This window comes from Apodemus sylvaticus, chromosome 3 (genome assembly GCF_947179515.1).
Source record: "Apodemus sylvaticus chromosome 3, mApoSyl1.1, whole genome shotgun sequence".
Lineage (NCBI taxonomy): Eukaryota > Metazoa > Chordata > Mammalia > Rodentia > Muridae > Apodemus > Apodemus sylvaticus.
In genome coordinates, this window is record NC_067474.1 from 155,131,149 (window position 1) to 155,145,954 (window position 14,806).

General features: G+C 49.1%; 1 protein-coding gene across 2 annotated transcripts in view; it reads right to left on the reverse strand.

Moving 5' to 3' along the window:
• Positions 1–604: 604 nt before the first annotated feature.
• Positions 605–14,806, reverse strand: part of Fblim1 (filamin binding LIM protein 1) — a 29,018-nt gene continuing 14,816 nt past the window's right edge. For both annotated transcript variants that reach the window (XM_052177948.1, XM_052177947.1), the window contains exons 5-9: positions 14,349–14,466; positions 11,066–11,235; positions 9,074–9,252; positions 6,862–6,979; positions 605–2,487 (exon numbers count right to left, since the gene is read on the reverse strand). In XM_052177948.1, the coding sequence (XP_052033908.1) occupies positions 2,374–2,487; positions 6,862–6,979; positions 9,074–9,252; positions 11,066–11,235; positions 14,349–14,466 (699 nt within the window). In that variant the 3' untranslated portion in view covers positions 605–2,373. The remainder of the gene's footprint in view (positions 2,488–6,861; positions 6,980–9,073; positions 9,253–11,065; positions 11,236–14,348; positions 14,467–14,806) is intronic.

The following is a 14,806-nucleotide window of genomic DNA, read 5'->3' on the forward strand; positions in this document are numbered from 1 at the left end:
CCACGTCACTCTTTTGCGATGTTTTCTCTCTGCCCCTGCAGGTGAACGTGCCTGATACGCATTCTGCAGACCCTACACGTTGAGCTGGAAGCTCCTGAGAAGCCAGACAACCTTGGCGCCGGGTATCAACTCGCTGGCTCATGCTGCCCCCTAGCGGCTGTACGCCGCATCTGCCTTGACGGAGCCCAGAACCTGCAGCTTGCAAACCACCTGCTTGTTTCCCAGGAACCCCTACACGGGGCATGTGTGTCCCTCACAGGAGTCCCGATGCATGTCACCACTTTATCAGCTTCCCTTTAATTCACAGATATTTTGTTTTGGTCCTGGAAGGCAGTGTCTCAAGTCCACGCTAAATGCACTCAAATCACTGTGCTACGACTCCCAGCCACCCATACATTTAAAAGCCTCATGTAGGATTCAATTCCTAGAAACATAATTCCAGAATACGGGAGGCAGAGACAAGACATATGAAATCAAGGCAATCCTGGACTATATAGGCAGTTCGAGGCCAGCCTGGGATACCCGTGTGATCCTATCTCACTCAACCAAAACCCAAAATAAATCAACCAATTCCCTCACTCCCACCCCAGAGAAAAACAAGATGCAAGGAAGGAAAATACGTTTAATTTTTCTATGTGCAACTTAGAAGTTACAAAGCACAAAAGTGTTTTTTTTTCTACTTTACATTTTATCTCTATTAAATGTGTGTGTGTGACCGTGTGCACAAATGTGTATCTTGGTCTGCAAGTGTAAACCAGAGGACAACTTATGCAAATTGGTTTTTCTCCTTCCGAGCAGGTCCCAGAAATAGAACTCCGGTCATCAGACTTGGAGGCAAGGTGACCAGCGGGAGTCATCCCGCCAGCCCTAGAGTGAATTTCTTTAAAAGGAAGAATGTTTTAGGTGTGGCCTCACAGAGGCAGTGGTCACGGGCGACCTGGCTGCAGAGCTGAAGTGGGGGCCAAGAGGTACAAACGGGTGACCAAAGAGATGTGACTTTCCCTGGCCTCGTTCAGGAGTGTGTGTGTGTGTGTGTGTGTGTGTGTGTCTCAGCCCCAAACTTGTTCCTTAGCAAATCAAAGGCACTTAATCCAAGTCTGTGAGCTACTCACAAAAGCTCACAGCAGGTGGAGGCTGCCACCGGCCATCCTCCCTCTCCTCCTGAGCCCAAGTCGGGCGGGTGTTCCAGAGGCAGGAAGGCTGGGTCGCCACTACCTCACGTTCGCGTGCATTTATGGTTTATTATTATTATTGTCATTATTATTGTTTTCTGAGACAGAGTCTCTGAATGTGGCCAAGACTGATCTGTAATCTAAGCAGGTCTCAAGCTTCTGGAAATTCTCTCTAGCACTGGGATCACAGGTACGCACCAGCAAACCCAGTTAGGCTTTTTTGTTTTGTTTTGTTTTGTTTTAAGATTGTAGCTCTGGCTGACGGCAAATGCAGAGGTCCGCCTGCCTCTGCCTCCCAGGTACTGGGTTTAAAGGTGTACGCTGGCTAAAGATTGTTTTAAATGTGTGTGTGTGCCTGAATGTATAAGTGTGTACACCACGTGCATTCAGGTTCCAAGGAGGCCAGCAGGGGGCGTCAGATCTCCTACAACCGGAGTTACAGGACAGGTAGTTATGAGCCTCCATGGGGGTGCTGGGAAATGAACTCTGGTCCTCTGCAAGGGGAACAAACACTCTAAATCACTGAGCCACCTTTGCAAGCCCCCGAACCTCGGGAAGATGGTTACTGATTTTACCCCACCAAAAAAAGAAAGAAAAAAAAAAAACAAGAAATGAAAAATTAAAAGATTTCTCTTCCCCAAATCCAAAGAATATTGTTTTGCATCCTTTAAACAGAACCCACTCTGTAGATCAGACCAGCCTTGAACATAGAAATCCACCTGCCTCTGCATCCCAAGTGCTGGGGTTAAAGGTGTGCACTACCATGTCCAGCACAAGTTTATACATTTTCAGACAAAAACACTTTTTTGGACCAGCTGGGCAGGCGCACTTCAAACAACTCAGTTCTCCAATCTAAGCTGAGGTCTCAGCACCTTCTCTTTTTAAGGCAGTGAAGCGTCACAGTCAGAGACACAGGCACCACCCTGAGACCCGTCCCCACAAACATGTCAGGACAGCACTAGGGATGGACCAGGGTCCCATTCTGGTGGTGAGGGGCCTCCTGGTTAGCGGAGGGAGAGGAGTTGAAAGTCTGGGGAGTGCTGTGTACTAGGAGGCCGAACCCCAGGGTCTCAGGCCCATGCATTTTTAGACACCACGGGCTGAGCAGTGGGCTGGCGCCCAGGGAGGTTCAAAGGGAAAGTATGCAAGAGAGGTCAGGAGGGGGAAACTGAGTCAGGGAAGGGCCGTCCGTCCGGACTCCTCAGCAGCACCCTGCGGCGCTCCGCTTCGTGTGGCAGGGCTTGCAGAAGAGGTGGTCATTCAGCGGGTAGCAGCCTTGGTCAGTGGGTTCCACAGAGAGGAGGACGCTGCAGTCCTGGGGACACAGAAACATGTGTGGGTGTCTGCAGACCTGGATCCTACCAGCACCGAGCTCTCCCAGGGGACCTCAGCTCCTCCTCCTCCTCCTCTTCCTCCTCCTCCTCATCATCATCTACAGATACATCTGGCTTCAAACTATATAGCCAAGGATGGCTTTGAATTCCTGATCCTACCACCAGCTTTGTCTCGAAACAGACTCCCTCCCTCTACAAATCCCAGGGTGCTCTGGAAAACTCAAGTCTATTCCGGACTGGCCTGAACTCCGGATTTTCCAACCTCAGCCTCCCAGTGCTAGGGTAACAGACAGGTGTTTGCCACCAGGCCAGCTTCAGGTTTTGTCCAACTTAAATGGCGACTACAAGCCTTCTCCCAAGACTGTGGTGATTTAGCATGGTGATGCGTACGACAGTCTTTTCCACATCCAAGAATACCACTGTCACCCTTCCAACAACTGCAATAAAAGAGACAGGTGGTCATGGGCGGTGGGTGGAGGCCCTCTTCCCTCCTGGGAAAACTGGAACCCAATTCTGTTCTAGGCTGCTATAAATTTGCGATTTACTTCTGTGGGGTTGTTTGCTTGTTTTTAAGGGTCAGTTTAAGACAGGGTTTAATGCAGCCCCTATTGAAATGTAACTTCCTGGAGTCCAAATCCTGACTTACCAGGCAGCCGCAGTTAAAGTTTCCGTGGACAGGAAGTAGGGTCTATTTGCTTTTATGAATGCCTGGCACTGGCACTAGGGGACTCTATCAGGGCCCTGGAAGAGCTAACAACAGCATTTGATATTTCTAATTGGTCTTTCAAGATACATTATCAGCTGGATAGACCTTGAACTCTAACTGACAAAGTCAGAGACCATAGGAAGCAATCAACTTCTCTCCCAAGGTCCTCTTGGCTCTGTGTTATCTTTTAAAACAAATACAAGTGAATAAATGTTCAGAATTACTCCCTGGCTGAGAGGCCCTGCCCTGGGACTCTCCGAGCAGGTGACACACAGAAAAACTACCACTTGTGCCTTTATCACCAGAGGGTAGAAAGCTTGGCGCTACAGGGCTGGCAGTGGTGGGGAGGGATTGGGGGATTCTTGAAGCCCCACTGCTGAACCAACTACAACACCTGCAGGGTCCAGGAAGAAGGAAAGAATACAGTCCCAAGATTAAGACTGTGGAAATGGGGGCTGGAGAGCTGGCTTAGCGGTTAAGAACACTGACTGCTCTTCTGAAGGTCCTGAGTTCAAATCCCAGCAACCACATAGTGGCTCACAACCATCCATAAAGAGATCTGACGCCCTCTTCTGGTGTGTCTGAAGACAGCTACAGTGTACATAGATAACAATAATAGATAAATCTTTGGGCCGGAGTGAGCAGAGAATCCTATATTCAAATTCCCAGCAACCACATGATGTCTCACAACCATCTGTATAGCTACAGTGTACTCATATACATAAAAATAAATTAATTAGGGGGCTAGAGAGATGGCTCAGCGGTTAAGAGCACTGACTGCTCTTCCAGAAGTCCTGAGTTCAAATCCCAGCAACCACATGGTGGCTCACAGCCATCTGTAATGGGATTTGATGCCCTCTTCTGGTGTGTGTGAAGACATCTACAGTGTATTTACATACATAAACTAAATAAAGTCTTTAAAAAAATTAATTAATTAATTAAAAAGAATGTTGAAATGGCTGAGTGCTGGTGGTAATGCATACCTTTAGTCCCAGAACTTAGGAGGCAGAGGCAGACAGATCTCTGTGACCTCAAGGCCAGCCTGGTCTACAGGGTGAGTTCCAGGACAGCCAAGCTGTGGTCACGGCCACCCCGCTTCTGGTCACAGCCCCCTGTGTGAGCACTGCCCGGCATTTCCTGTAGCGGCTCTAAGCAGCCCCCACGGCAGCCCAGCGGGTTCTGTCCTGTTCCTCAGCCTGAAGTGCTTGCCAGACCCACCCAGGGCCTTCTGCACCACAGACACACCCAGAACCTCCCATTTTCCAAGTCTTCAGTGTGTCTCCTCTAAGAGTGGGGTCACCCCCAGCCTCCTCTGTCTCCCCTCCCTCCCCTCTTTCTTTGTGTGTATATGTGTGTTCATGTGTGCCTGTGCCCCTGTGTGGGCACAGAGTTGGAGGGTAACATGGAGAATCGTTCCTGAAGACTGCCTGGAACATCATCATTTATCATTAAATAGTGTGGGCCGGCAGGCAGGCCAGAGCTCCAGAGAGCAGCCGGACCTCTTCCCATCTCAGTCTTCTTGAGATCCCAGGTAGGAGCCAGGCTCTGGGGATTTGAACTTGGGTCTTTTTTTTCTTTTTTCTTTTTTTGTTTTTTTGGGATTTGGTTTTTTTCGAGACAGGGTTTCTCTGTGTAGCCCTGGCTGTCCTCGAACTCAGAAATCCGCCTGCCTCTGCCTCTGCCTCCCAGAGTGCTGGGATTACAGGCGTGCGCCACCTCCACCTGGCGAACTTGGGTCCTTTTGACCTTTCATCTTTCCGGACTTCTTTCCTCTCTATGCAATTGCAAACTCATCCATGGGGTCTCATATAAGAGGTTACATACCCCCTACTCTAAGAAAGTACCTTCCTCCCCTCTCTCCCTCAGAAAGGGTCTCACTGTGTCTTCTCAGCCGCCCTCAAGCTCCAGTCCTCCTGCCTCAGACTCCCCAGTGCTGGAATTACAGTTATAGACCACCTCTCCCTGTTGTAAGAATTGTTTTTGTTCTAGTGGACTACGTAGATTCTACTACTGACCTTCCCCTCTAAATCCCACTTAATTTTTGATTACATTTTAATTTATTCATTATGCAGGTATTCGTGGGCATGCCTACCCCACAGCAGTGCAAGCAGACACCAGAGATCAACCCTGCAGAACTTCTGTCTTTTTTTTTTAAAGACTTATGAGTGCTCTATCTGCATATACACCTGCATACCAGAAGAGGGCGCCAGATCCCATGACAGACGGTTGTGAGCCACCATGTGGTTGCTGGGAATGGAACTCAGGACCTCTGGAAGAGCAGCCAGAGCTCTAAACCGCTGAGCCATCTCTCCAGCCCCAAGGTTGGTTCTTTCATTCTACCTTGTGGGTCCTGGGGATTGAATTTAGGTAGTCGGGCTTGGTGGAAAGCACCTTTGCCCACTAAGCTGTCTCACTGGCCCCTAAAGCCCAATTATAGCGGCTTTTACTGGCACTCACAAAGGTGGGGCCTACCCAGCATCCCTTTCTCTATGCCTGTGGTAGTCAAAACCTGTTCTGAGGCTGGGTATAGTGGCGCAAACTCTAATCCTACACGGAGCTGGCAGAAACAGGATTTTTATGAGCTTGAGGTCAGCCTGGTCTTTGTACTTTCTAGGCTAGCCAGGGCTACAAAGTGAGTTCGAGAGAGAGAGAGAGAGAGAGAGAGAGAGAGAGAGAGAGAGAGAGAGAGAGAGAGAGAGACTGTCTGTGTGGGGGGGTGGGAGATGGACAGACCTGTTTCAGGGGTTCTGTTTCCTGGCCCCAGGGGCTGTCAATCCTAGCTCATCAGCTCCCAGCCCCTGTGACAGGCTCAGAAGATACGTTAGTTTCAGCTGCCATCCTGACACAGCTCAGTTACCTCTCTGTAGGAGTCTCAATTGGGGGACTGACTGCTCAGATCAGATCAGCCCGTGGCTGTGGGATAGGTGTGTGGGGACGGTCTCTTGATTGCTAGTTGATGTAGGAGAACCCCGATCACTGAGGCAGGGGATCCTGGGCTGTAGAAGAAATCTTCCTGAACAGATGCCAGAGATCTGAGAGGGTTGGGGCCAGCAGGCAGCACTGGTCCATTGCTTCTGCTCTAGGTTCCTGCTTGAATTTCCCTTACAATGGATCTTCTCAATCGATCTGCTCTTGATAATTTCCATAGCAACAGGCCCATGCCAGGCCAACCAGGAACCTTCTTGCGACAGTATGCCCCTCCCACAATGGGGTGTACTTTTGGGGTTTCTAAAGATGAAAACCAGAGCCAACTGTGCCCATGTGCTGTGCCAGCATTCAGAAAAGAAATTAAAGGCAGAACCGCAAGGTAGGGTGATGGCCCGGGGCTATCTCTTGCTAACAATGCTGTCACCACCCCCCCCCCCCACCACCCCACCCCTGTTCTGGAACACAGTTGCTTTCCGAGATATGCGAGCGCGCGCACAATGAACTCTGATATACAGCCAAGTGTGGTTCGTTTGTTTTTGTTTTCTGAGACGGGATTGATTTCTCTGTATAGCCCTGGCTGTCCTAGAGCTCACTCTGTAGCCCAGGCTGGCCTCGAACTCAGAGATGCGCCTGCCTCTGGGGGTTCTGGGATTAAAGGCGTGCATGGCCCCTTGCTGAGAGCCGTGAGCAGGAGAGAGCCAAGCCATTGAGACCCACTCACCTCACAGCGGTAACAGTTTTCGTGGAAGTTCCTTCCCATGCACTCGATTTTGAAGGTGTCCTTCCCGTCTCGGGGGATGATGGGATTCTCACAGATGCTGCACACAGGGGCAAATTTCCTAGAGGGAAGGGGAACATATTCCCCGAGAAAGTCAGCTACTCACACTAACAAAAGAATCTGCAGGCACAAAGGACTGCAGTGCACCCCCACCCCGGTGGGAGGCGGAGCCAAAGCCGTGAGTGAATCCTGCTTCCCGGAGTGCAATTAGCCAGAGGCCGGTATTTAACTGGGAAGTGTTGCAGGCCATCCATTATCTTGTACTTTGCTTAATTTAAAAATAAATAAATAAAAACTTTTAGCGTATTTATTTAGTTTATTTGGAAGTCTGAGGACAACACCCAGGAGACGCTTCTTTCCTTCCACCTTGTGGGTCCCAGGGACCGAACTCAGGCCCTCAGGTTTGGTGGCAAGCATCTTTATCCACTGAGCCCTCTTGGCGGCCCTGTTTGTGTATTTTTGTTTACTTATTCTTGAGGCAGAGTCTCAGTAGCGATGGCTGGTCTGGAACTTGTTACGTAGACCAGGCTGGCCTGGAATTTAGAGATCCGCCCGCCTCTGCTCTCCGTGTGCTGCTTAGCTTTTGCTTAGCTTTCAAGATGGACTCTATAGTCATGTCTGTGCAGTAGTGTCCTCCTCACTCCATCTTGAGGCATGAACCACCATGCCCGGCTCTTGATTTTCAAATGGGGGCACACACACACACACACACACACACACACACACACACATTGATATATACATATGCATTATACAACATATATACATATACATACATATATATACATATACACATATACATATATGCATATACATACATATATACATACACACAAACATTCACACACACACACACACATATATCTCCCCACTCCTCCCTCCCTCCCTTTACTTTCCAGGGGAGAGGACGTAGGCTAAGGTCTGAAAGCAAGATCCCAAATCAAGTCCTTTCATTTTCCTATAAATTTTTTTAAAGTTTTTTTTTTAATTTTTGTTTATTTTACTTGTATGAGTAATTACACTTTCGCTGTCTTCAGACACACTGGAAGAGGGCATCAGATCCAGTTACAGATGGTTGTGAGCCACCATGTGGTTGCTGGGAATTGAACTCTTTCTTTTTTTGGGGGGGGGGGGTTTCGAGACAGGGTTTCTCTGTGTAGCCCTGGCTGTCCTGGAACTCACTCTGTAGACCAGGCTGGCCTCGAACTCAGAAATCCACCTGCCTCTGCCTCCCAAGTGCTGGGATTACAGGAGTGCGCCGCCACCACCCAGCTGGGAATTGAACTCTTAACCACGGTATCATCTCTCCTGCCTGTTTCTTAAAGTATTTATTTATTTATTTATACTTAATTTATGTACTCTGGTATTTTTCCTGCGTGTCTGTCTGTCTGTCTGTCTGTCTGTATGCGGGCGTCAGATCCTCTGGAACTGGAGTTATAGACAGTTGTGAGCTGTTAGGTGGGGGCTGAGAATTGAACCCAGGTTTTCTGGAAGAGCAGCCATTGTTCTTAACCCCTGAGCTATCTCTCCAGGCCCTATAATTTTTTCTTGAGACAGGGTCTCATATAGCCTAGGCTGGCCTTGAACTTGACAGGGTAGTTAAGGATCCTCTGGAATGCTGGGATTACAGGTGTGTTTCAGCACAGCAAAGTTATGTGACATTGGGTAATGAAACCCAATACACGCTAGGCAGGCACTCTACCAACTGAGCCACAACCCAGCCCCCAAATCAAGTCCTTAAAGGGACACTTCAGTCCACTTTGGGAACTGTGTGCTTCAGTTTCTACTTCTGCTAAAATGTATTCTTTCACTGTACTCCCTAAGCCATAAAAAGTCTGAAGATCAGGCACGTGCGGAGGCAGTCCTCAAGAGACTCTGAGGGGCAGGCAGATCTCTGTGAGTTCGAGGCCAGCCTGGTCTACAGAGTGAGTTCCAGGACAGCCAGGGCTACACAGAGAAAGAAAGGAAGTCTGAGGATTTCAGAGAGCACCTCAGACGAGGAGTCTGGGAGCTCAGGGACTCAACGCCTCCAGCAGGCTCCCTGTGAATTAGGTGGGGAAGCTAACAGACTTCTGTCAGCACAGGAGAAAGGACCGCCCCGCCAGAGCCCTGCCCTGCCTTCCCCACTCCCGAAGCCTCACAGTCTCCCTCCTACCTGTAGAAGTCAGCCTCACAGTACACCTGGTTCTGGCTGTCCAGCGCGAAGCTCTCATCACTGATGCAACGGGCGCAGGTCACGCAGGTGAAGCAGGGTGGGTGGAAGGCCTTGCCCAGGGCCCGGATGATGTGTTCCTGGACCACCTCTCCGCACTTACCACACCTCTCCAGCGTATCCTGGGACAGAAAGCTTCTGCTGAGCTGGGCAGTGGGGACGCACGTCTTTAATCCCAGCCCTTGGGAGGCAGAGGCAGAGGCAGGCGGATTTCTGAGTTCTAGGCCAGCCTGGTCTACAGTGAGTTCCAGGACAGCCAGGGCTACACAGAGAAACCCTGTCTCAGAAAAAAACAAAACAAAACAAAACAAAAAAACCAAAAAAACCAAAACCAAAAACAAACCGCAAAAACAAGCCTCTGCTTTGGCCAACCCACAAACATGGCTGGCCCAGGAGGGGGTGTCTCCAGCCCCCTCTGTCTTTGTCTTTCCTTCTTCCCTCTTTCCTTTCTTGAGAACTTCAGTACCAGGGACTAAAATCAAGGCTGTTTGTGTTCCAGGTAAGCACCTTACGTATGTGCTCATACTTTGGGACTATCTTAACAAAATTTTCACACACACACACACACTTTTGGGGGGGCTGGTTTTGAGACAGTGTGTCATGTAGCCCAGGTTAGACTACATAGTTCTCATACCCAGCCCTCTTAACTAACAGTATCCAAACTCTTTTTTTTTTTTTTAAGGCAGGATCCTCCTGCCTCAGCTTTCTAAATGCTGGGAACACATGGACAGCATCATAGCGGACTCATTCATTACTCATAAGCTGGGGAGAGAAGGTTTCAAGATCACTCCCCCTGCCCCCGTTTCAGTCTCAAAAACCCCCAAAAGAGGCCTGGTGTGGTGGCACTTGCCTCTAATCCCAGCACCTTGGAGGGAGGCAGAGGCAGGTGAATCTTTGTGTGTTCCAGGCCAGCCTGGTCTACCAAGAGAGTTCCAGGACAGCTCGGGTTATTACACAGAGAAACCTTAAAAACAACAACAACAACAACAACAACAACAACAACAACAACAACAACAACAAAACCCCAAAAAACAAAAAGCCCCAAACAAAAACAAAACACCAAACCAAGCCCAAACCAACCAAAGAAAACTAAAAAGGCAAGCAAATGCCGCCTCCTCTAGGGGGGCAAGAAGAGGCGGCATCTTGGTTTGAGCTTAAGGAAACTGATTTTTGAAGTGATGGCCCCCATAACTATGAGAAAGAAATGAGAATTTTGGAAGTCGCAGAACTGTGGTTCAGTTGTTTGGAATGCTCTCCATCAGCCTGGGCTCCAGGGGGCGCTGCTGGGAGGCGGTGGAGCCCTTGGGAGGCGGGACCTAAAGGCGGTCCAGGTTATTGGGGTCCGGAACTGTCCCGCTGCGTTGTTTACTGGCCGTGAGGGAGCCAGTTTGTCCTTCCTGAAGCCCACACCATGCCGCACTGCCGCACCACTGGCTCAAACTGGCAAGGCCATCTTGCTACGAACTGGAACCTCTCAACCAAACACATCTTTCTGTCTGTCGCCGGGGTTGCTGTAGAATAGGACGCATGGGCCGGGCGGTGGTGGCGCACGCCTGTAATCCCAGCACTTGGGAGGCAGAGGCAGGCGGATTTCTGAGTTCGAGGCCAGCCTGGTCTACAGAGTGAGTTCCAGGACAGCCAGGGCTACACAGAGAGACCCTGTCTCGGAAAAACCAAATCCAAACAACAACAACAACAACAAAACAAAAACAAAAAAAAAAAAAGAAAAGAAAAGAAAGAAAGAAAGGGTAGGACGCATGTATTAGAGCAGCCGCAGGAACCTGGTCCTGCTTGGTTGAGTTTTCTCCTTTCTGATCTCAGCTCCCTCGGCTGTGAAATGGGTTCATTGTGTCCAATCTCTAAGGGGGTCCATAAGGGATCCGATGCCCCGCGCTCAGTCAGTGTGCAACCTGGACGCGACAGGCAGGGGAGTACCTGGTAGCAGGGTTCGCACAGGGGGCGCCCGTCCTTCTGGTAGAATCTCTGCCCGGCCAGCTGGCGGCGGCAGGTACGACAGGTGAAGCACTGGGCGTGGTACTGCCTCTTCATGGCCTCCACGGCCAGCTCTCGAGGGGACACGGGCTTGTGACAGAAACCACAGACATCTGGGGTAGGGGAGACACAGGTTGTCAGCAGCCAGGAAGGCAGTACCCAGTCACCACCCAGTGTGTCCAGGGCCCAGTTATTGGCATCAGGAAGGAGGGTGACTGGTGTTTGGGAAGCTAAAATCAAAGGTATGGTATTGGGTCCAGGATTAGAGCAGGGTGTTACTATGGAGTCTTGGGTGTCCTGGAACTCACTAGTTAGACCAGGCTGGCCTCAAAGTTAGAGAGAGAGAGATCTGCACAGCTGGTGATGCAAATCTATAATCCCAGGCCAGCCTGGTCTCCAGAGCTAGATGGAGGAGGGAGGAAGAGAGAGGGGAGGGGACCATGGTGATACCAACTCCCAGATGGTCCTGATTTGTCAAGATCTTTATGTAAAAACCGAAGTCACAAGAATACTGAGAGGAGCTGAAGAAATGGCTCATTGCTTAAGAACACATACTGAGGGGCTGGGGAGATGGCTCAGTGGTTAAGAGCACTGACTGATCTGCCCTAGGTCCTGAGTACAAATCCCAGCACCCACATGGTGGCTTACAACCATCTGTGATGAGATCTGACGCTCTCTTAATGGTGTCTGAAGACAGCTACAGTGTACTCACATATAATTAATAAATAAATCTTTAAAAAAAAGCCGGGCAGTGGTGGTGCACTCCTTTAATCCCACTGGTCAGCTAAGTGAGTTCCAGGATAGCTAGGGCTATACAGAGAAACTCTGTCTTGAAAAACCAAAAAGAAAAAAGAACACATACTGCTTTACAGAGGACCTGAGTTCAGTTCCTCCTACCCACATCAGTGAGCTCACAACTACCTGTAAGTCCAGGGATCCTCTTCTGGACTCTGCACATCCATGTGCACATACATAGCCACTTAAACAAACACATGCACATAATTAAAAATAATAAAAACAGTCAGTCGGACGGTGGTGGCACATGCCTGTAATCCCAGCACTCAGGGAGGCAGAGGCAGACAGATTTCTGAGTTCCAAGACAGCCAGGGCTATATAGAGAAACCCTGTCTCCAAAAAAACAAACCCAAAAAAGCAAAAAAAAAAAAAAAAAAAAAAAAAAAAAAAAAACAAAAAAACAAAAAACCAAAAAACAAAACCAAAAAACAAAAACAAAAACAAAACAAAAAACAGTCAGGCTAGTCAGGCTCAGTCAGACAATGGTCACAAATACCATTAATCTCAGCATTTGGGAGGCAGAGGCAGGAGGGTCTCTTAGTTCAAGGCCAGCCTGGTCTGCAGAGTGAGTTCCAGGATAGCTAGGGCCACACAAGGAGAAACCGTGTCTCAAAAAAATACCAAATAAATAAATAAATAAATAAATAAATTTTTGTGACAAAAGCAGCTGACTTTGATTTGCCTCGAGCTCTAGCAGAGGTGTGATTTTGCCAGCTGCAGATAGTTTCTATGCTGAGAATTCTGGGAACTGTTCAGAGGGCCCCCGAGATAGGCTGTTGGCTGCTGCTGTGTGTGGTTTAAGCCGTCCTAGTCGTCATGCGCAGAGAAGAAACTGGAAACCTTGACAGTGAAGATCAAACTTCCAAGGAACTCAGAGTCGCTAATCAGCAGGAAGGAGTCTAACAAAGACTTTGCCAGATTTCCAACCCCTGACTTTATTCAAAGCTAGCTTTCCTTTCTCCTCTATCTTTTTTCCTCTCTTACCCAGTGTTAGGGGGCATGAAAGGATGGAAAAGGGAGGAAGAAAGAAGAAGCCACAAGGTAGCAAAAAGATAGCTACAAAGTCAAAAGATAAATAACAAACTTTGAGACACATTTGCCCTCTGTCTGCATATTTGGCCCAGGAAGGAAGACACATGCTTTTGACTCAACTGTGTCTTCAGTGCCTGCGGCAGGGCTCTGAGTAAGCACTTCCTGGCTAAATTAAGCAAAGCACACAGTGCCGTAGAGCCTTCTAGAAAACAGCTGGGGCCTGCTGGTAGGTGTGCGTAGGTTGGGATGACTAAGGAAGGTGATTTGACAAAAAAGACAAAGCTTAAAACACCAACCTTTTTATAGGTTACTTCCTCTTCTAGGAATTTACCCGAGAAAACCCCACACACAGTGGTTAATAACCCGGTAAGGTGACTCAGCTCTGTGCATTTACGATAAGAAACCATCTGCAAATCCATCAGGAGGCGGCTTCGTAACCCATCATGCCTAGGGTCCTACTAAGGGCTGCCACAAAGCCTTAAAAGGGGAGGGGCTAGGGGTCACTAAGTATTCTGATGGGAAACTCGCCCAGAGATGACTTGGAAAACCAGCAATGAAGAACAGCCCAAAAATTAGAAAGAAACTGTGTGTGTGTGTGTGTGTGTGTGTGTGTGTCAGGGTTGAGAGTGGGAGGAAGAAACAAGGTGGTACTGTGTCACCCTAGCAGGCACGGAACTTGCTATGTAGACCAGGCTGGCCTTGAACTCAGAGAAACTCCTGTCTTTGCCTCACAAGTGCTAGGACTAAAGGCATGTGTCACCATGAGCCACATGGGCTCGGTTGGCTTGTATTTTTTTGTTTTTGTTTTTGGAACAAAGTCATTTTTTTAAATGTATTTATTATGGGCTGGAGCGATGGCTCAGCGGTTAAGAGCACTGACTGCTCTTCCAAAGGTCCTGAGTTCAAATCCCAGAAACCACATGGTGGCTCACAACCATCCGTAATGAGATCTGAAGCCCTCTTCTGGTGTATCTGAAGATAGCTACAGTGTACTCATATACATAACATAAATAAATCTTTTAAAAAAAGGGAAGGAAGGAAGGTTAGGTCTGCAGTCGAGCTGTTGGTCGAGCGTGGACGAAAAGCTAGCTTCTATCTGCAGTACCACATGAGCCAAGCACAGCGGCACACACCTGTAATCCTAGCACTCAAGGGGTGAGGCAGGTGAAGAAAGAGAAGGTCATCTTTGGCTACATATCAGATTCAAGGCTAGCCTGGACTACATGAGACCCTGTCTCAAAACTACGATCATCAACACACCAGAAGCAAGCAGGTGGCTGCAATGGGGATTCAGCAGCTACACAGTCTAGACGGTCGCGGGGGACCCTGCTGTCCCACACGTCACATGAAAAGCCCATTCTGACCCCTGAAGACCCAGAGAGTAAGCGGGCAGCCATACCTGTGGACGCTTCTCTCTCTGGAAGAGCGGCAGGCTCTTCTGGAGGAGGAGGAAGGTCCTCTTCCAAGGGTTTGATGTGACCAGGCGGAGGCTGGACAGACAATCCCTTTGATGGAGCCTGGGGGTGGGGTGGGGGGATACATGAGGAGATAGAAGAGAGGTCGGCTGGTGGGGACCTTACTAGATCCTCTCAGCTTGACTATTTTTCTGGGGGGGGGCTCCAAGTACGATTAGTCCCATTGTACAGATGAGGAAACTGAGGCTAGAGGAGCAATGCCCAGCTTCTATAGCTCAACAGGAAGGCTACTATGGCAGCAAGGGCCAGAACCTCCCTGCTCCGTGCCCCGGCTCTCTCCACCAAAGTGACTATCTCACGCTTGCTAGTCCAGAACTCTACCTTTGAACTAACTATATCCCCAATCTTCTTCCTTCCTTTTAGTCCCAGATAGGGTCTCACG